This window comes from Poecilia formosa, unplaced genomic scaffold (genome assembly GCF_000485575.1).
Source record: "Poecilia formosa unplaced genomic scaffold, Poecilia_formosa-5.1.2 Scaffold491, whole genome shotgun sequence".
Lineage (NCBI taxonomy): Eukaryota > Metazoa > Chordata > Actinopteri > Cyprinodontiformes > Poeciliidae > Poecilia > Poecilia formosa.
The window spans coordinates 12,821-36,505 of NW_006800430.1; the positions used below are offsets into that span (position 1 = coordinate 12,821).

The following is a 23,685-nucleotide window of genomic DNA, read 5'->3' on the forward strand; positions in this document are numbered from 1 at the left end:
TCTATCTATCTATCTATCTATCTATCTATCTATCTATCTATCTATCTATCTATCTATCTATCTATCTATCTATCTATCTATCTATCTATCTATCTATCAAGCACATAAGCACTGTGGATGAGACGAGACAATGTAACTTTTATATATTTTCATCCCGATGCAAAGTGAAAAACTAATCTGGTAGACCATGGCCAACTGATACCTGGGTTAAGGTACCGCCATATGGAGGACCATTATTTATTATTATGTCAGTTTTGATCCTCCATGCCTCCAGCAACATGGCAAGAAATTCACAATTCTTACTCTCTGTGATTACAGGCCTGATTATGAACTTTAGAGAAGAAGCCAGTGATTTGGGTAAGAAACAGAAATACATAATAAACTTGCATTCAGTAAAGTAATGTAAATGTAAACACAAGTAATAAAATTACTCAAACTTTACTTCAACAATCATAGAGGTTACATAAAATAGGTGGTAAAGAAATGCATAGAACAGAAATTAAAATAACATTTTACTGCTTAGTTATTTTTTTCATGATGCCACAAATGTTTGTAACTTATTAAAATTAACCCTGAGAGGTTTTAATATTTTAATATTTCCTACCCCATTTTGAGCATGATATGTTAACTGAAACAAAAAAATCTGTATTTTCTCTTCTTTCTTATGCACTTCTTGTTACTGTGTACTATTTTTATTTTTTTATATTTGTATCATGTTCGAATAAAATTTCATTTCATTTCATTTCAAAAAAAAATTTCATTTCATTTCATTTCATTTCATTTCATTTCATTTCATTTCAAATATTCTTGTTATAATATATTTTTTGCTTATACAGTTTTAAGTTACAAAAAATGAAACTCTGTCCACAGGAATCCCTCAGCTGGCGATTTTCACCAACATTAATTGGGTGAGAATTGTCAGTCAAATATTGTAAATAATATTTATTTACATTTATTTTATGCAATTTGGCACTATCAAATAGAAACTGATTTTCATTCAATGTACTGAAAGTATCATTTAATCCAAGGGTTTTTCCTATAAATCACATGATCTAATGAAACTGAAACTGAAAGTAAAAACTTTTAAATAGCTTTGTACCTGGCTTTTATTACCACTGCATTGGTTCTCCTTCCCTGAAATACATCAACTTTTCAGGTAGGCTCAGCAGGTAAAAGTAACCATTGAATTCATGTGTTTGGCCAATTTTAGACAATTTTTAGGAAAATTTAGCAAAGTGTAATATGTTGGGTTGATTAGTTGGATTTTGTTTTCTGTATTTCTTAGTTCTTTTGTTCAGATCTGTTAAGTTTTTGTTTTACTTTGGTCCAGTCCTTTCTTAGTTATTTTAGTTCATCACTATTATGTTATTTCTTATTCTGATTAGTTTTGTATTGGTTTTACTATAGTTCAGTCCTTCCTAGTATTTCTAGTTGTTTATTTCTTCTAGTTATTCTTAGTTATTGTAGTTTAATTATTCCTTGTGTCTATTATGGTTTTGTTTTGATTTATTTTCTAGTCCCCTGTGCACCTCGCCCTGTGTCTCTCTCACTTCCACTCTTTCTTTCTCTCTCTTTGCAGAGAGAAAGAAAGAAAGAAAGAAAGACCGCCCCTCAGTCTGAATTTCTCCTCTCTCCCCCTCACATTTGCGATCAGTTTGCCAACCAGCTCAGTTCTTCATGTTTCAGCAATCAACCTTCCAGTATTTAAGCTTCTCTCTATCAGTCACTCCTTGCTGGTTCTTCTTGTCATTCCTTGTGCTTCCCAGCATTCTCTCAGAATCTCGTTGCTGGATGTTTTTATATTTATTTTTTATTTAGTCATTTTTTCATTAAATCATCAAAACCAATTACTGCCTTCGTTTGGAAACCAGCCAGCTGGTCCCAGCAAAAATTATCCATGGTGAGAGCATAAAGAAGTTTCTAGTAACTATCAGGATAAAATGTCTCCCTTGCCTGCAGCCACTGCTGGGGCCCAGCTCCTCCAGCCTCCAGAGTTTCTTTGTGGGCTCCTCTGGCCTCCTAAGCTCGTGCACCGCCGGCATCCTCCAAGGTCCTCCATTGCCAATCCGCCAGACTCTGGGCTCCTTCATGATTTTCTGAACTACAGTCTTGTTTTTGTCTTAGCCGTTTTTCTGAGGCACCCTCCCCCCATTCCGGTTTGGCTTGTTTTTGTGTTTTTAACTCTTCAGCAAGGTGACTGTGGCTCTGTGGGAAGAGTAGTTATCCTGTGAAGGTTGTAGGTTCAATTTCAGCTTCCTCCTGCTTCATGTCGATGTGCCCTTGGGCAAGGCACTTAACCCCAACTTGCCAACCGATCTGCGTATGAATGTGTGAGTGTTTGTGAGTATGAATGGGTGAATGTGACTCTAGTGTAAAGTGTTTTGAGTGGTCAAAATGATCGAAAAAAAAAGAAGCTATAAGTTAAGTCCATTTACCATTTCAGCATGTTGAGGCCATACATTTACAACCACATTTATACTCGTTGACAGCTTTCTTCTCAACACCCGAGTCCATTTTATAGTTGTCTTGTATCAGCAGAAAACATATAAACACAGATCTAGCTTCCAAATACAATCATAGTTTAATTAAAAATAAAACATATAAGATTCACACAAAACAAATAACACAACCAGACAAACCAGTAATCTAACACATAATTACCTGAAATGCACAACATGGCTTGAACAAAAAACTCATTACAGAGCAGGACGCCCGCATGCATCCGGAGAAGGCTCACTTAGCTTTCTGACATGTTAACTTCAAGAGCTAGCTTTGATAGTCTGAACAGGCGTGTTCAACTTTAATTCTACTGTATTTGAATTGGACCCTGCCTCTAGCTGCCTGGGTGAATAATTACAACTATGGAGGCCTGTAACAGAATGTTATTCTAACATTTTGCTGATCTTTTTTGTAAGACCTCTGTTTTAGATCAAAGAGGTGTTAATTCCTTTTAGTGGAGACAAATGTTGTTTTATAACCCTAACAGAGAGAAAATATCAAGATCAGATTGTTTTAACAAGATCAGCTGTTAGAACCTCATCAGAGGGTCAAAAAGCCAAACACACAAAAAGACTCCTGTTAATTTCGAAGAATCACAGACTCCTGTAGATATCTGTTGATTTCACAAGAAGGTTAAGAACATTATTTTAATAAAAAAACACAACTATATTTCAGACTGTTTTATCAAGATACTAATTTTATTTATAAGATATTCTGCTGTTCAAATTCTGTGGATGGAACATGCATTTCTTATTTTAAACACTCATTTTATCTAATTTTGAACATGTGGTAGCATATTTTAAATTGATTTTCCTAACTGCACTCTGGTATCCACTTTCAGGGGCAATAATGACATAATGACTTGCATTTATCTTGAATTTATTTATTCTTTAGCTTCTAAAACGACAAACTATTTATTACTATTTGTAAAATAATAAAAACCAAACAATATGGAGAGAAAAACTAACCCTTCATTCTCACTTTTTCTCATAGCACATTTTTGTCCCAGTCATGGGGGGTCTCTTTTCATCTCGTAAGTAGCCCAGAGTTGTTTGATTAAAATGCCTGCAGTTATATGGTTTAAAGTTACTTTCAGTTTTAAATGACCTAAAATAATTAAATGAAATTAAGCTACTGTTAAACCATTACAAATAGACATTATATAATATAATTCTAAACTGATGTGACAAGTAATTGTCTAAAAGTTTAGTAATGGAAGCATTACTAAACTATCTGCAGGGCAAGTTTTTATTCAACTTGTCTGCTTTGTCATTTACATACTCAAAATAAGTTCAGTAACTATTTCTTCTGTGTATTTTCACTTTCAAACAAAACATAGCTAATCTTATAACAGTAATAGTTTTGACCTAAGCAATCCTAATCTTAATCTGTTTTGCTGTTTTCAGCTCCTCCACGTAAGTAGAATTGCAGTAACATCAAAACAAGTTTTTTGCTTCTTTATCAGATGAACTGCTAGAATGTTTTACCACGTGGACCCAAGCAATTAATCAAACACAAATTAAATAGCAAATTTTGCTTCTGTTTAGCAAGACTAATTCTTTTAGACATTGCTCTTTGTTTTCTGTTACAGTTTTAGAAACTCCATGGAGAGAAATATCCTGGGGGTGAGTAGATTTGTTTCTGTGCATGTCACCAGTGTGTTTGTTGCTCTTTCCATCATCAAACATCAAAACAAACAGTTTATAATCCTACCAGGTTTGCTTAATATTTTCTAATTTGTTTAGAATAACATATTTAAGTAACATAAAGTTATTTTTATGTTTTGTCAAAGAAAACAGATAAAACAATGTAAAAGAAATAACAGCAGCACAGTTTGTACCTTGCAACTGTTGCAAAGTTGCAGAAAGTCTCAGGAGAAGAGTTGATCAATGTAGGTTTTTCCGTAAAGATACTCTGAAAAGACAAGAACAAAAAAGCCTCCCCAAAAACGATTTTGATTCTATTTTCACTGACAAAACAATTCTACCGATCTTATGTTTCACAGAATCCTTAATCACAGTTAGAAAAACAGGATCCCACGTAGGATGTTCCTATAGCTAGAATTTTGTAGATATTTTGTATTTCCACAGAGTTCAAACTGTGTTTTAATTCATTTCATTGCCATATACAGTATTGAAGTTTTCAAGTTTGACTTGATTCACTGAGGCTTAAACGACTTGGATGATCAGTAAACACTAATAAACTGTCATCAACATTTTCCAGCAGATCAATATGATCTCTGATCAATCACTCTCTCTGAATATGTTCGCCAAATGTAGTCAGACTTCAGTGTATTTAGGTGAGTTTTGACGCTTTATAGTTTGATATTGTTCACAGAAAAAGTTTGCCTGGGTGCTGCACATTTTCACACCAGGGAAAAAGTCTGCATATATTTACACAAACTTTCACTCCTTTTTCGTTTTATACATGCCGACTTGTTCATAAAGTATGGCGCCGCACATACACCATATCTTGTGATTTATGTAGCAGAAGTCTATTACTGACGATTAGACAGACATCTTCTGCCGCTCACAGGAAACCACTGTGCATTTCTTGGAGCTCCGCGTGCGAGTAAAGGGGGAGGCGATGGGTGACAACTGTTATTGTGCAATAGCCAGCCACGCCTACTACCTCACTGACTGACTACTGACCAGCTCTCCAACTAACGGGTCCGAAATGCCTCTAATTCCTGGGTATTACTCCAGTTACGTATGTAGAGGACAATCTGTTTAAGCTGGTGGCGAGAGCAATGCATCCGGCCCTAACTACCTCCTGTCCAGAAACTATGACATTTTTCAGCAAGTGAAACAGTCAGTTGTGTAGCCCTGCAACTGTAGTCCCAGAAACCGCTTCTGTACCCTTGTATGTAGAAATGGAGTCTAACTGTCCCCACACACATAAAACCTGTATCATTTGCCATAGGCCTCTACGTTTGTCCTCGCATGGACAAGGGTTAACGGTAGCTCTCTCTCTTTCAACAACATGCACTTGTTACAGTCTGGATAAATTTTAGAAACTCAGCGTGAGTCCCAAGGTCATTATACTAGCTGAGTGTGAAAAAGTTCACTCATCAGTGGGTCAGTTACACTAGCCTAACTGCTGCTGGCCTGGTATTGACTTTGATAACATCAGCATGTGCTGCGCAGTTCGGTGTGTTTTGGTTCCGTTAGCACTAAACAACCCGCCACCAAGTCATCAGTAGAGCAGCTGTTCAAATCAGTTAATCAACCACCGCTGTGTTCAGGCGAAAACTTATTAATAATCACAATATAGACATTAAGCCTGAATGTAACAGACTGGATGTTCTGTTTTAGTGTTGTTGCTACTTTGTTTTTGATGTTGATTCCCCTGATCGGTAATCTCTGCTCTATCTGCTCGTTCAGCTGTTTGTCGGTTGCCATGGCAACGGGTCGTGCGTAATACCGACATACAGAGCGAGAAAAGGCGAAATATAAGTTGTTGGAGCTATTTATTTATTTTTTCTTTATTCATTTGAATTTTGTTACTTTATTCTTAAATTTCTATTTTTGTATTATTTACAGAGTTTATTTGTAGGTTGATAATTGTTGATTTTATTTATTTTTTGTTTTATTATTTTTCTTATGTATTTTCTAAATTTGGACAGGAAGTAATGTGGGTCAGTCCACTTTCTATAGGTGCAGGGGCCTGGTGAAGGACCAGCAGGCATTTGGGTTTGGGACCGATGTTTTTTTACCAGAGCAAGAGAGGTAGCATGAGAACAGAGGAAAGTTTGATCTCTGTAATTGGTGAAAGAGGAAAATAAATCACCAAGAACAATCAATAAGTTTGGACATTGAACCTTCTTTTGCCCGTGTCGAGAAACTTGACCCCCGTGGCTCAGTGGTGGCTTGGTGGAACTTTTATCGGATGTTTGGCTTGGCAAACAATCAGAAGTCTAGTTTGGTTCTTCACCTGTTTATCAGCTTTATTGTACCTTTATTGTGGCACACTGCAGCTGCTGCAATTTCTAAAAACAAGCGACAAAAACTGAGCTAATCTCGTGTTCACAAAACGTGATGATATTTATAACAGTCATCAAACTACGGCTCCTACAGCATATTTAAAATAAAACGATTGACCAATATAAATAGAAATTTGCCCCTTCTTGCATCTCGGCAGAACTAACAGAAATTAAACTGTTTATAGATTTGTATCATGGAGAATTTATCAAACATCAGTTTTCTAATCTTTATTTTAAGTCGTATTTAATAGATATATCTAATAACAAACGATGGCACAACTAATATTTTCGTGACAGATTTCTCTTTGTCCTGTATTGGGATAAAATGGTTTTCTGAACACAATGAATCACATAGTGACCAATAGGCGCTGTCCAGTCCAGTAATGCATATCAATTAGCCGGAGTATGAAAGACGTAAAAAATAATTAACTATACTACATTAAGAAATTGTATTTAAGCCTCGGTGCTACATGAAGCTCATTTTGAAACAATGCAAGTTAAAAACAATATTTCTGCCACCCCTGAAAAAATCCCTGCCCCTCTCTTGCCACCCCATAAATATTTTTCTAGATCCACCCCTGAAAGTGAGATATTACAGGTAAATTTTCTAAACTACAGAAATGCTATTGTTAGCTCAGATGTGAAAAATTGGACCGATGTTGCTGTTGCAATAGTAACACTGCTGTTATATTAGATTTACCAATGTTTTATCTTTTTTTTTATCCAATTACTTGATTAATCGTAAGAATAATCAGTAGATTACTTGATTACTAAAATATTTGTTTACAACAACCCTATGCAGGACCACTGTCTAATCAGAAACCCGGGCCGTGGGTTAATGGATCTCGTTCCCTTCTGAGCAGTGCGATGTCTTCACCTCCCCGGGGCTTCAGGATGCGGTCCTCTGTTGTTTCTGCATCTTCGTGTGGCTGTCGACTCGAGTACTGAGGAACAAAGAACGTCTAGTTCTGCTTTCTCATGCTTTTTATACTTTCCTGGCGTTTCTGTTTTAGGAGCGGGCAGTAATCAGCATCATCCAGTTCTGTGGAAACCAGGAGTAGATGCCCGTGTCATCAGGCTCCTTGGGAACAGTTGAGGAACGGTTGACCTCAGCTCACAGTTAACTTTGTTACACCCTTTCCTGGCCATCCTGCCGCCATTCTCTCTGCACTCATGAGTTCATGACACAGTACAAGGGGCTATAGTATATTCATTACATGAGGATACTGAACCAAAAATAACACAGCATACAAGATTACTTAAATCAGATTATATTCAGATGATTGAAATGATAACACATTTCAATCATCATTTAAATCAGAATACAAGATCACTTTTGACTCTCAGGCTTCTAGACAACTTGTTTTCCTCAAGTCCTGGAAAGATCTCACCAGCCCTCGTTAGGTTTCACGACACAACAGACACACTTAAGCCACATTATTGCTTGGATTTTACAGCGCCATGTTAAGTCCCTGAAACTCATATTCTAACAAAAACAAGTGCAATGCAACTTGAATGTAACGAGTAACACAACGGTTTTGTAGAAATGTAGTGAATCAGAAAGTACAGAAACTTGCTGTAAAATATAATGGAGTAAAAGTAGAAAGTATCCATTATTAAATCTACTCAAGTAAAGTACAGATACACAAAAATTGTACTTACGTTTACGTTTACTTACGTTACTTCCCACCACTGTTATCGGGTAATCAATATCTGTTCCTACATGATCCTAACAAAGTGTAAGTGAAGTCATAAAAGATCTCAGGACCAGGGGCACCGCCAGGAATGTTGGGCTCCCTGACAAAAAATTAGATTGGGCCCCTCTTCACAGCTGCTGTTACAATTTTTTGAGTCTATTTGACCCATAAAAGTGTCACAATTTTAAAGGCTTGCATCTTCCTTGCTTTCTTTGGCTCGATACTAATACTAGCACAATATTTACTGCTCATGAATTTAACATCCAATATTCCACATCCAGTATGCAAGTACGTTGCTTAAATTTCTTCTATTAGTTGTAGATACTGAAATGTCTCTCCCCATGAGCAACAGTCAAAAGCAATCCAGACTTCTCAAAAAATGTTATGTAGTTGCATTTTATTCAAGCTGCAGTATATAGCTTTAATAAAAAATATATATTTTTCATATTTGTTAAAGCTGTCAGCATGTCGTGACAGTTTATGAGACAAATAATCTGTGAAAACAATCAATCTCCTCCCTGAACTGGTGTTACTGTCTAAATTAATGAAACATTCCATCCAAAACAACCAGTCAGAACCAGTAGGAGGGTCTTAGTGTTGTTAATCAACTTCATTCAATCACTGCTGAATGTGCTAATGGTAGAGAAACAAATTATTATTACAGGAAAACTGTTCATCTGCCATCATTGGTAGTTGTGCTAACTAAAATTAGCATTGCTGCTATGCTAGCTACAGAATAGCACAGAGTGAGGGGGAGAAAGGATGTGCAGCATTACATGAGATTGTGATTGACAGTACTAAAACATTCCTGCCTCTGACTGGTTGTTTCTAACACTGGGAGAAGACAGAGGAAATAGATTTTTCACAGATTACCTCTCATACCATACTGTCACTACATAATGACAGTTTTAAAAAATAAGTGATTTTTTAAAATAAAAGTTACATACTGCAACTTTAATTTCATTCAGGAGAGGATGGGTCAAGAGGGATGTGGGTTAGAGCTGCTGCTGACTGACTCATCTGTTGTTAAGTAGTTAAAGGTACTGTATTTTCCGCACTATAAGGCGCACCTAAAAACCTTCAATTTTCTCAAAAGCCGACAATGCGCCTTATAATCTGGTGAGCCTTATATATGGACCAATATTGAGCCACAACAGGTCTGGCAACTACAGTAAGCATCCGCCGACTTCATTTTTGCCCGTAGAAGAAGAAGCGCGCGGTGCATGCTGGGATAGCTGTCAGAAGGCTGGTTTGTTAATAAAGTTTGACTGACCTATCTATCTACCGACCGTCTAGAATCAGGTCGTCTGCAGGTCATTTAGCACCACGTTCTCCACAGACATGTTGTGTGCGAATGGAGAAGGGTGACCATCGTCCTGCCCAGTCGCGGAAGGCTCTCCTCGCTGACCGGAGTCGGACTGTTTTGTTGACATTCCCTTTAGTGCAGCTCCATCTAGGGGGTGCATAACGTAACTCCAGCCTCTGCTGTAGCGTCTATTCTATGTGCCTTATAATGCGGTGTGCCTTATATATGAAAAAAGTTTTAAAATGGGCCATTTATTGAAGGTGTGCCTTATAGTGCGGAAAATACGGTATATTTTTAATATATGTTGATAATATGTTGGTCATCTTTTTTTCTTAATTCAAAAATTCTGGTGAAAAGGAGGCAAACAATAGTTTGTAGCTAAGCTAACTATGCTAAATGGTTGATAATCTCACAGTCTACTCACCTCAGAAAAAAACCTGGGTTATAAATTTACACTTTACTCTTCTCTCTCTTCCTCTTGCTTTTTTTTTTGAAAATTTTTCTTAGCAGTATATTAACTGCCACAGTTGTTCATGTCTTCCACTGACTACTGCTAACAACGTCACTCTCAAGTGCTTCAAGCAGGAATGAACCATTTAACGCAGATCCAGGGGGGTTCAGGGCAAATATGGATGTGTGTTTTTTGGGTAACATTAAATTTATACTGCTAAAAACAACCTTGGAAAATTAATTTCATAGGCTCCATTTTTTATTTTCATTTCTATGAACAAAAAATAAATAAATTGTGGAGGGCCCCCTGTTGGTCAGGGGCCCTTTGAATCGTCATAACATCCCTTCCCCCTCAGAATCGCTCCTGTTCTTGGGAGCATAATGTTTGTTCTGGCAGATACAATCATTTTAATTGTGACTTTTTTTTCACATTTTAACAGAATCAAAGATGAACTTCTGCAGTACATAAAGAAGTTTGAACCTCAAAATGAAGAAGTGGAAGCCATCAGGGTTTTACTCCATGGTCCAGTCGGTGCAGGAAAGTCCAGCTTCATCAACTCTGTCAACAATGTCCTGCAAGGGAGGATGACCCAGGAAGCTCTGGCCAGCAACTCAGCCTCTGACCAAAGTTTTACAAAAATCGTCAGTATAACTTCTTGTTTGATGTTAAAGGCTTATTCTTGGTTTCTTGGCCAGCAGAAACCAAGCAACAACTGTGATAGTTGTTTCAGCAACAACTGTGATAGTTGTTTCACCAAGACAAGACAGTTGTTTCACCAAGACAGTGAATATATATTTTTGTTAGGCATTAAAGGGTCATTCACACTTTTGAGGTTTTACTCTTGTCAGCTTGGTGTATCAGCTCAGTCTTCACATGTCTGAGTGAAAATTTATATGATACTTTATATTATAAAATAAAAAAAAATTATATTTCACATTCACCCTCGAACCACAGTGTATGGGTCCATTTTAAAGGACAAATCTGCATGTGGACAAAATGTTAACTTTTTTTCCCCCTAATATTCTTAAATCAGTAATCTGGCAGGAAATGCACAACTTTTTCACACACAGGAAAAAAGGTCTCAGGACTTGTCAGTTCCTGTAACCAGCAAGTCTTGAAATATTTGTATTATTTGTATTTTGAAGAAAGTTTCTATGGAAGACCAAAACTGACATAATAAAAATAAAAACAGAAATATAAATATTTAGTTTTTTTCCCCCCGCTATACATAAATTTTTTAAATTAAGCAATGTAAATATATTTTGTTTTTCCTTTTCCTGACACATGCGTTACTGTCAAGAAGTGTATATATTTTGTTTTGTGTTTGTTCTTTTCACATTTCCTGTACTCTTTACTTTTTATAATGCTTCAAGAAGTAGTAACTCACTGATAAACAATACATTTATCAGTGAGTTAGTTTGTGATAAAAACAAAATATGTCTACATTTCTTGATAAAAACACATGGGTAGGGAAATATATATTTATTTTTAATTATGTCAGTTTGGGTGCTCTACAGTTTGCAGCTCCTCTCACAATGTAAAATTACTTTTTTTTTTGTGATGCAAGTAATGTTTATATAAAAAACATTTTAATCTTTTTACCCTCTCAGTATCAAATCTATAAAATCAAGAAAGAAGGCAGGGGAAACTTTTATCCCTTTGTGTTTAATGACACCATGGGTCTGATGGACGAAGATGGAAGAGGAGTCAGAACAGACGACATTATACTGGCTATGAAGGGACATGTGAAGGATGGATATAAGGTATAAATACTATACTTTTATTTTTTAATTTTAAAATTATCTTCAATTGGATTACTACATATCTCAGTGGTAGAGCAGTGGTAGACATTTTTCCCTTCTCTCACTGCCTTTCTTCCAGTCCAATTACTAATGAACACAAAGTGATCTTCAATAGGCACCTCAATCATCACATTTAGCGTGCAATATAAGCTATTTAATACCAATTTGACTTAATATGCATCATGTTTTTTCCACAGTTCAATCCTTCAGCTTCTCTTTCCAATAATGATCCTGTCTACAACTCTGCCCCATCCATCTGTGACAGAGTTCATGTTCTGGTTCACATTTATTCTGCTAATGCAGCAGAAATGAAATCGTCTGTTTTACAGAAAATGAGGGAAATCAAAAAAGCAGCCAGTGAGCTGGGTAAGGAATGAATTATACAATTATACAGCTTACATTCATCAAAGTAATGTTACAATAAACACCATTGAGTAAATACTGTAAACACTTTACATCAATAATGTGTTGCAAAAATGAAATTAACGTTTATTTACAAGGATTTATTAATTGTGTCTTGAATGTCCACTTTTTATGATTTGCTCCTCTACTGTACTTGTTAAAATATATTTATTTCTGATAACATAACATTACCAAAGCAAAGAAACTTTCTGTATCCACAGGAATCCCTCAGCTGGTGATTCTAACCCACATTGATGCAGCCTGTGGTGAAATAGAGAATAATATCAGAAATGTCTACAGGAGCACATATTTAGAGAAAAAGGTGAGTTGCAGAAAGATTTATTCAGAACATAAGAACCTTCCTCACCGTATTAGACTCTGAATAAGCACATATTTTTAAACAGATGACTGACTTCAGCTCCAGTCTGGGGATCCCAATGAACAGTATTTTCCCAGTGAAGAACTACATTCATGAAGTTCAACTGGATCCAGACGTCGACGTTCTGATCCTGGACGCCCTGAGACTGATGATTGACTTTGGAGGCGACTACGCTAAAAACAGTGTAAGTCTACAGAACAGTGTGTGATATGCATGGAAATCACAGCAGCGGGTTTGTTCATATCAGTGAATTTAGTGCAGGATCATATCAAATTCATTAACGAATTATGACAAAAAGTAATGTGGAAAACAGAAATAGGACTTTGAAAATAATTGACAAAACAATTAAAAATAGGAAGGAAAATCAGCATAAACCACAATGTAGCTAAAACATAGTCAGTCACAAATGAGAATGATCCCTGTGAAGAGACAAGGATAAGGATGAGGCGGAGGAACAAAGAGAGGACGTCTAAAGAAAATGTGCAGATCTAGAGGAGTTTGGGACAAGGGGTCATAAAACTTGACCATGTGCTCAGGTCTTTGGGACTTGGTGCTTAAAATGAATATGAGTGAGGGAACGAGAAAAAAGAGGTAGAAAAAACTTTAGCCCAGCACAGCAACAAAGCATCATGAGAATTTCACCAAATACAAGCGACAACTCTTCAGCAAGAGGCATTAAACAAACAAAAGATAATCAAATTGTCTTGTTTAACTACTTTATTCCAGCCCAGATCTTTAAACTAACCTCTGACGACATTTGTGAGGTGATCAGACTCACTCAGATTCAAAATTGTGTCCAGGGAGACAAGAGAAAAAGTTAAATACCTGAGAACAGCTGCATGACTCTTAGAATATGACAGAGAATTAGAATAGCTTATATGGCAATTATTAAAAAACTAGTAAGTTAGATTAAAAAATAGTAAGTTGGTGGCGTCATCTCATTATAGCAGTGTTTCTCAATTATTTTCTGTCATGCCTCCCCCCAGGGATCATAATTTTTTTTTGTGCCCCCACCCCCTGCTCAATGCCCTTTCCTCCCCGTAATTTAAATACTATTGTGAATCTGCTCATATTTAATAATTTATTGTACAAACCACTGGCTCTAGCAAAGTATGACCTTATTATCAAAACCACTGTTTTATTGTTCAAAGTCTCAAAAATAATTTCCAAAATCAGTTTATTAAGTGAATCAGTAACATTTAATCAAGAGTACTCAGTTTGAAAAAGAAAAAGTGAAAATTATTCACTGGGATGTGCATTTTTAGACTTAATACAGTAAAACCTTTTACAATTGTAAGAATTGGTTACTATCCTTTCCGGACTATAGCACGCACCTTAGTATAGGCTGCACCTACAAATAAAAAATAAAAAATAAAAAAAAACTGGAAACGTACAGCCGCATGGTTCAAAGTGTGGGGAAAAAGTAAATTTTAAAATTAAAAGTCTGAAAAATACATAACTGGTTAGCTTCTTCAGTTTAGTTTTTCTTCAGTTTAGTTTTTCTTCAGTTTAGTTTTGGACAATTTTTAGAAGAAACGATAAATTGTAATATTTTTTGCTTTAAAAGGCTCAACATAAAAAGGTGTGAAACAAAAGAAAAATACATGAAAAAAAATTTGGAAGTGAAAAAATTAACCCTTCTTTCTTTTTCTGTTTCTCTCATAGCAACGTTTTATTCCAGGCATGGGGAGTGGTGCTCCAGGTTCACGTAAGTAATACAGGATTGTTTGGTTGAAATCCATTCATTCATTCATTCATTCATTCATTCATTCATTCATTCATTCATTCATTCATTCATTCATCCATTCATCCATCCATCCATCCGAAAGCCATCCATCCATCCATCCATCCATCCATCCGAAAGCCATCCAGTGATGGATGGATGGATGGATGGGTAGATGGATGCCTATCTCCGGTTTAAATAATTAATTAATATAATTAATTAATAGCATTAATTTACTTTTAATTTTAAAATACCCACATTATGAAGTGAAACAATTTTACAGATAAATCATTAGAAATTAACATTATAGAATGTAACTGTAAATAGAGTAAATAGTCTCTTGTAGCAACTAGTGACGGCATAGTTACTTTGAAAAAGTAACTTTAATCGGTTTACTGATTACTCCTTGAAAAAGTAATTTAGTTAGATTATTGACTACTTGATTTGGAAATTAACTAAGTTACATTAAAAGTAACATTTTTAGTTACTTTCAGCAGCTGCTAACAACAACGCTCTGCCACCTGTGAAAATTACATTGATCTTTGCCAAAACTTAATTGCAAGTTGTTTTATAACATCAACAATGTGTCTCTACTTATTAGGTTGAACTGAAGAAGAAATTTTTAAATGGTTACAAGAGTACAAAAAAACTTTAGTAATTTGTGTTTTTTTTTGTGTGTTCCACTATTGTCTGGGAGACTAAAAATAGGAGTTTAGACCCTTCCCCCAGCCTCCAGGTTCTGCTTACGGCCCTGCGTTTGGTGTCAGAGTGCAGCGCACAGCGCTCCTGCTGTGGCTCCACAATTCTGATGTCCCGCTGTACAGATTGTGACAGTTATCTTAATATTAATAATTATAATGGGGTTTAGTTGCACTCGTTCATTCGTGGCTGATTTCACGTTTATTGCGCTGTTCATATTAGTCTCGATGTTTGCAATTTTTCTGGATAGCTTGACGTCATTCACAGGTAATATATTAACATTAACAAAGACGGCGGGACGCATCATCCGGGAAATGATGGACAAGCTTGACTAAAACTACCTTAATGACAGACAAATTCTGGAATTTATCAGTCTCTGCTTATTTTTAAGTCCAAATGACAACGTCACGTTCAAAAACGAGCCCAAAAAGGCGCAACCCGCGACTCATTAAATTTGCGAGACTTAAAAAAAAGAAGAAAAAAAAAAAAGCCGAAAGCCACTTATAATAATCAGACTTAGTTCCTGTCCAAAATAGTTCCTGTTTTTCCACCAACAGCCAGCATGCCTAGGTGGGCCCCATGTGGGGACAAGGAGGGCAGACTATATGGGTCCCATATGGGTTTGTCCGCGGGTTCCACGATGGCCCCACATGGGTTTGCCCATGTAGGGCCAGAGCCCACATGGGCCCTGCATGGGCCCTATATGGTGGTGGCCCACATGGGTTTTATCCAATTAGGGCCCATGTAGCACCCATGTGGGCTGTGGCCCTACATGGGCAAACCCATGTGGGGCCACCGTGGAACCCGCGGACAAACCCATATGGGACCCATATAGTCTGCCCTCCTTGTCCCCACATGGGTCCCACCTAGGCATGCTTCTGTCGCTGCTGATATTGTCGGATAGAGACATCGGTCCCTTGACAAGACGTGTAGAGGGAATGCAGTTAAATTCCGAAAGAAGATAGTAATGGAAAGTAATTTCAATAAGTAACTGTAGTCTGACTACTGGATTTGAAATAGCATCGCGTGAGATTATTTGTCACTGACAAAAGAGGTCCGATGTCAGAAATGCGTTACTTTGTAACCTTTGCTGACGTCACTGGTAGCAATTTATCAAATCCAGAGAACCACAGCATGCTTCACACTACAGGGCTTTCATGCTTTCAAGAAATGGTGATTTAATGAAAAATTACATGTAATTTTAATTACATCATCATTAAAAGATAAGCTACAAATTAAGGCTGAAAGTAATGACTGTTTGTGGGTACAGGGTTTCCCTTCCCATCTTGGCCCACCATGTTTTTGTATTAAAAGATGTTAAGTTGACAGAAAATGTAAAATATTGCTGGGTAATCATATATACATTACTGGAAGACACTGCTGACTATACTTTAACTCAGAACTATATGTCTTAAAAACAAATAAAAAAAGAATAAACATTTTTTGCACTTCTATTAAATTCCAAATTAATTAATCAGTTAATGGATCTAAAAACACAATGTAAAGCTGATCACACATATCATGGGCCGGTTCCATGATACCTGGGGGGCCGGTTTAAGGCCCCCCAGGTATTCATAAATGCAAACATTTTAACACAGATATTGAAATTTTACTTTTACTTATTAAGAATATCAATGTTCTTAAGTATAATTTTACGGTTCCAGCATGGCTAAATTAAAAGATCTTAAGCAAACATTTAAATCTAAGATTTTAAGGAGCTGGCAAGTTTACTTTATAGAGTTCAAATAGCTACAATCTGATGCTATGAGTTTAAACTTTAAGTTTGAGCTCCGTGTGTTCACAAACTCAAATTAGTAAACTGCAATTATCACTGACTGTTTTTAAGATTGGCCAGTTAAACTAGGCCCATCTTCTGTATTGAAACGCTATTAGAGGTGCTGGTGTTTTTAGCAGCAATAGGGAACCCTAAGTCAAATTCTGCTCAAGACCTCATACAGCCTTGGACCGGCCTCTGCAATGCAGAGGGACTAACGAGGAGATTTCATTTATGAGGCTTTAGTAGCTCTTCAATTTCATGTCTATTGACATGAAACTGCTTTTGTTGCCCAAGCTTTAAGGAAAAGGTTTTTCTGATCTCCATGTGCAGCAGCGCTGCCTCACTAAGTTCACAAAGCATTTGACATGAAGTTATTTGATGCATCGTGTCACTGCAAAATCTAAAATAAAATAAATATATAACAAATAAAACCAACCAACATCTCCTCCACGAGCTGAACCTCTGAACCTCTAACGCTGCGGTCAACCGGGAACACATACATAAAATTTATCAATGCAGACAAAGAGCCACACACTGGGCAGCATGTTGAAATGTAAACGCACACACTGCACACAATTCCTTGTTCACAAAAATATAGCAGGTAGAACCTGGCGGCCCGCCAGGCTTAAGATTAAGATTTACTTGGGGAGACCACAGGGTATTTCAACTCACAAAAATGAGTTTGTCTTCTCACTGAAGTTATCAAGGCTGCCTTTTTGCCTTAAGGTTCATGTAAATATGGTCAATTTATGAATAGTTTTGACCCAAATAATCTTAATCTTTATATATTGGGCTGTGATTAGCTCCTCCTCTCCCACCACTTAAGTAGAACTTATTTTTTATTTGTTGTTTTTGCTTCTTAATGACTACATGAATGACTGGATAGTTTGAATATCTGGACTTACGTAATTAATCAAGTACAATCTAAATAGAAGTTTTTTCTTTCTATTGGGTGATTTTTTTTTTTTTACACATTGCTCTCAATTTTTCATTACAGTGTTAGAAACTCCATGGAGAGATATATCCTCAACGTGAGTAAATTTGTTTTTGTCCAGGTGCATGTTACCAATGTGTTTGTTGCTTTTTTGCCTCATCAGGTAAAAACATGGGCCGTACAGAGGATGAGAGGGAAGGGAGGGGTGAGTGGGCCCCCCGGCCCTCTGCCTACCATCTAACAGAGGGCTGGGGAGCCTGATGGAGGTTGCTGCAGGTCTGTTGGACGGCAGACAGGTAGTACAACTGAAGGTTATGGCTGGTTCTGGTCTGACTATGTTTGAAAGATTTCACAGATAAATCTCAGGAGATACTCAGGGAGACCATGAAAAGAGGAAAAACACAATGAGTAGCACTGGGCTCAGGTAGTTCACACAGAAAACTACACAGAGGTTCACAAGGGGGGCTTGATGTTACCACATGGCAAAGAGAGACTGGCAACCAGCTCCTTATGTCTACATTGTAATGAGGCTTGAGGAGTTGCTGGTGTGCAGGGAATCAGCCCTCAGTCCTGGAACTAGTTCACCTTGGCGACCTCTGGTCACTAAAAGTGTAGAGTCACAGAAAAAACACAATATTATATTATATTATATTATATTATATTATATTATATTTCCTTCAGATTTTAAAAACAGGAGTTATCAAAACACTAGTCAAAACAAGCAATCTGGACAAATACTCAACAGACCCTTAGAATAAATCAATGTGTGCATGTGCCATAACTTCCTCCAGGTGAACAGAAACTAAACTGAAGTTATTATTTTGGATCTAAAGAGGAACGATCTAGAGTGAGTTATTACAGCTAGAAACTAGCGATAAGGTAAGGTAATTTTATTTATATTGTACTGAGGCCTGATGTCTGAATATAGTAGTAAACTCCCACCTGAACATTCAGAGCCACATAAAGACAGTTACAAAGCCAGGCTACTCTGCATCCTCAGAACCAGAACCAAACATGGAGAAACGGCATTCAGCTTCTATGCACCACAAATCTGGTACAAACTTCCTGAAAACTGTGAAACAGCCAAAAGACTGAGTGCTTCTGCTGGGTGATATGGAAAAAAAATCACACTATTGATTATTTTTATATCAAGATAATGATTGATATTATTATCTTGCACAATTAAGCACATTGTCAGGTATTTTCATAAGAAATTGACAAAATAATATCATTGCTTACATTTTTCTATCTCTATCTTACAGTGACATTCCACTGAACTGACACACATTATAAAAATAAATTTTACTGCAGCAATACATATGTTTCTTGTATCGATCTCTAGATCAAGTTTTATTGTAAAGAAATTACAGAAAACAAAATGACAAAGTCAATAAAGTTTATGAGTAGCATTCAAGACAGTTGAATGCTACTGTCTTGAACCTAATGGTGTTAACATGGACACAACAAATAAGAATAAAAAAATAAATAAAATAAAAGCTCTTAAAAATATAGAGAAATGATTAGTCCTTTTAGACTAAGGAGTTCAATAAGCTTATTGTTATGGTCTGAAAAACCATAACAAAGTCAAATGCTTTGACTAGATTTAACTGTTTAACTCTCCCTCAGTCTTGGCGCGTTGCTCTGGAAGAGTCATGATTGTCCAATGGGTGATCCGTCAGCTATTCTGTTCGCCAAACCACAGAAAAGCTCATAAACCACCAAAACCACACCATGGTAAAAGGCTCCGGCAGAATCCAAACAATTACGGGAAGGATCAAACTCTGCTTATTTGTAGAAAAATCACTAAGCTGCCAAATAAACAAAAGTAAACTGACCAATACATTTCGGTTTAAGACAAAGAGGTACCCTCCCCAACAGACTCACACAGATGTGCACTAAGACCTTTTTTTCTCCACAATTTTGTTAATAGTAAAGCCGTAGAGCTGCAGGCACTCCTTCTACTTACTACCTAATTCTGATTTTAACCAATATGTATCTTATGTCATGGTGCTGATTGTCAGAAGTATTTGAAAAACATGGGAGGTTGTTTTAAAAATTGGTCCTAGCAAAGTGTATGTGAAGCCATAAAGACCCTTGGGAGCAAAATGTTTGTTCTGGCAAATAAAATTATTTTAATTGTAAATTTTATTTTCACATTTTAACAGAAACAAACAGGAACTTCTGCGGTACATGAATAATTTTCAACCTCAAAACAAAAAAGTCAAAGCCATCAGAGTTCTGCTGCACGGCCCAGTTGGTGCAGGAAAGTCCAGCTTCATCAACTCGGTCAAAAACATCCTGCAAGGGAAAATGACCAATGAAGCTCTGGCCAGCAACACAGCCTCTGATCAAAGTTTCACCAAGAAGGTGAATTTGTTTTTATTTTTGTTCAGCATTAAAGGCTCCTTCCTATATTCTAATGTCATGACTTTTTACTTGTGCCAGTTTGGTTTATCAGCTGATTCTCTACATGTCTGAGTGAAAAGTTATCTGATACTTTACAGTATAAAGTGTAGACATGATTTTTATTACACATTCACCCTTTATCCTCAGTTTACCTTTGGAATACACCAAGATTACAGGACCACCTTGTTCAGATTTTTATTTTACAAAACAAATTTAAGTTTGAAAATAAAATAGTTTATATATTTTGAAGAAGATTTGCAGGATTTCTTGTAGTTTAATATTTATATTTTGCATCTGTTACACTAGTTCACTATTGTATACTGCTTACATAAAAATCTAACTCTTTTTCTCTCAGTATCAAACCTATAAAGTCAAGAAAGAAGGCAGGGAAAACTTTTATCCGTTTGTGTTCAATGACATCATGGGTCTGGAGGACGGAGATGGAAGAGGAGTCAGAACAGACGACATTAAAAACGCCTTGAAGGGACATGTGAAGGATGGATATAAGGTATAAATAAGTACAATTACAATAGGCCTTCGCAGTGCTTAGCTGCTCGGGCCTAAATGTAGACTTTTAAAGTAATTTTTAACTATCACCTAAAAGACTAGTTCTAATTGGCTTAGATCCTAAAACACTAACATTTACCTTGCTTTATACAAAACAATATATTTCCATACAGATTTTTCATGACTCTGTCATTTATTTCCACAGTTCAATCCTGCATCTTCTCTTGCTGATGATGATCCTGGTTTCATCTCTTCCCCGTCCATCAGTGACAGAGTTCATGTTCTGGTCTGTGTTTATTCTGCTAATGCAGCAGAAATCAAGCTGTCAGTTTTACAGAAAATGAGGAAAATCAGAGAAGCAGCCAGTGATCTGGGTAAGAAATAAGTTCTACAATCACATTTCTATTCAGTAAAGTATTGCATCTGTGTACACAAGAGAGAAAAACTTTCCAGCTTGATTTTAGCTATTATAGTTGGTTGTAAAAATTGAGTACAAAGAAAATGTATATAACATTTTTCTACTTTCTCTTTTTTTCTTAATGCCTTATTTCTGGATTTTCCAAAATGGCTCTGAGCATCTGAGAAGCATTGCTTTTATGCAGCTGACCAGATATATTACGGTAATTACTAATAATCTCTAAAGAAACTCTCTGTATCCACAGGAATTCCTCAGCTGGCGATTCTCACTCACATCGATGAAGCCTGTGGGGAAACAGAGAAAAATCTGAGAAACGTCTACAGGAGCACATATTTAAAGAAAAAGGTGAGTTGTAGGAAGATTTATTCAAAACAGGATAATCTCTCTCACTATATTAGACTCTGAATATACTTATTTTTTTAAACAGATGGGCGACTTCAGCTCCAGCCTGGGGATCCCAATGAACTGCATCCTCCCAGTGAAGAACTACAGTGATGAAATTCAGTTGAATCCAGACGTCGACACTCTGATTCTGAGTGCTCTGAAACTGATGATTGACTTTGGAGACGACTACGCTGACAAACTGTGAAGCTATGGTAGAAACAATCAGTAGTGTCCGTTTCAAGTAAACTTATTTTTCTTTAAGTTGATTTAATTTAAAACACTAATCAGGTGTAAACATAGAAATGGCAAAAAAAAAAAAAACACTGTAAAACATAATAAATTTTTCCTTTAAAAAATATATGCAAACTCATTGCCTCAAAATTGTTCAGTTTTCATTAAATTCACTGAGTAACACTAACATTTCAATTTTAGTGAGTTTAACTTCAGTTCACATAGTAAATCTGAGTTGTTGTTTTACTTAAATGGCATCCAAAGCTCTTATCATTGTTATTATTATTATTGTTATTATTATTGTTATTATTATTATTTTATTTTATTTTTTTTGCATCTGTAGATAAACATGCAAGCATGTGCTATTGAAAACACATTTTATTAACTCAACACTACTTATATAATAGGGACGTTTACTTTATTGAAATAGTTTGTGGCTCATGCTTTTTGATTTGTTTTTCTAATTAAACTTTGACAAAAACTATGGAAAGCAGAAATATTTTGCTCAATTTTTTTCATTCAGCTTTTCATCAGGCAGAGGCAGCTGGTCATGAAAATGAGTCAGTTATTCAAATGTTACATTTTGTCAAGTGCCATTAATGCACATCAGAATGTTGATTAATGTTTCATTTATATCAGTACTTTAAAGTGTATATTTCATTGTTTTGTATATGTTGTCAATATCATGTATTATTTTAAATGAATTAGCTTACATTATAAGCACTGTGACAGTGTTTATTGGGTTTTCAGGATTTTTACTCATTAACTTAGCCTACATTATAATTTGTCACTTTGTTTTGCTTTCATGTGTATTGCAATGTGTTTATACTGTTACAACTATTTTGTTTTATTCCCCCTTTGGTTTCAGTTTGTCTATGTTAATGAGTCTGGAGAAATGGCGATGAAGTCAATAAAGGTGTAAAACAAACAGGAAGATGAACAGGCAGAGGAGAACTTGGGGAAAAGAGAAATACAGTAGAAACATGCTCAAATAAAACAGGTGCCACACTGACTGACCATATCATAAACCATAAACAGGGTTGACTGTTTTTTTATTTTAATTTTGATCAGGTTTCCCTATCAGCTTTGAATTGTTAAACATTTGTAAAAATGAAGACACTCTCATAAATGTTGTCCGCCTCAGTAGAGATTCAGAGGGTGAAACATGTATTGTTCACTTTGTTACTGTTTTATGGACTCTATACATTTCAGATGATAATCGACCTAAAGAGATATTCTTGTATTCTTGCTATCATTTCTCTTAAAATAGATCTTCATTGTTAATTTAATCTAAAAAGTTGGGTTTTTATTAGCTGTAAGCAGAAAACATAATAAATTTAAATAAAACCTTGAAAACATCTGTGTGTGATTGATCTATATAATGTATTTCACTAAAGTAAATGCACTTTACAATAATATTCTACTTTATTTACTGGGGTTAGTTGTAGGAATGTGTTTTAACCAAGAAGAATAGGTGTTTGTTATGGCAATGTACAGTTTATTTAAAATACCACATGTTTGTAACAAAACAGTATGTTGTGTTTGGTAATTGAGCAGCAGCTCAGTGTTGATGTAATAAAAAAATATCCAGATGAAGAGAGAAACTCAGAGAGAACAACAAGAAAATCAACAAGATATTGATATATATGTTCATCTCAAGTTTTTTTTAGACAAAGAAATGTACAGCACCATATTAAATGTGGGAAATTATAGGTCATAAAAACAAGTTGTCACAAAAATTGTACAGCCCATACAGTTAAAAATATAATCAGAGGTATAAAAATGAACAACAGAGAAGGACATAAGAAAGTGAAAAGTTCATATTTATAAGAAATCCTTTCATCCCAATCAAAATAAAAAAGTTTACGTTTAAGTTTAAGATTTTCCTGGGGAAAAATCAAAATAGAACCGGTGTAGATGAAAATTATTGTATATCAGTGAGACTTTCATTCACCTGCAGGTAACATATGCATAAAATAATATTTTATACCATATAATAAAATATGGTAGTTAATTACCATGTTACAGCAGACAACCAGAGGCCTGGGAGCTTGAGGGTTCTCCTCCAGTATCTTGGCTGTGCCTAGA

The 23,685-nt window shown here is 35.9% G+C and overlaps 1 protein-coding gene across 1 annotated transcript in view; it reads left to right on the plus strand.

Annotated features, from left to right (window-relative positions):
- LOC103156654 (interferon-induced protein 44-like) overlaps nt 1-21,669 on the plus strand; it is a 31,970-nt gene extending 10,301 nt beyond the window's left edge. The window contains exon 10 of the mRNA XM_016664511.1: nt 21,410-21,669. Coding sequence (XP_016519997.1) covers nt 21,410-21,571 — 162 coding nt within the window. The 3' untranslated portion in view covers nt 21,572-21,669. The remainder of the gene's footprint in view (nt 1-21,409) is intronic.
- Nucleotides 21,670-23,685: the final 2,016 nt, after the last annotated feature.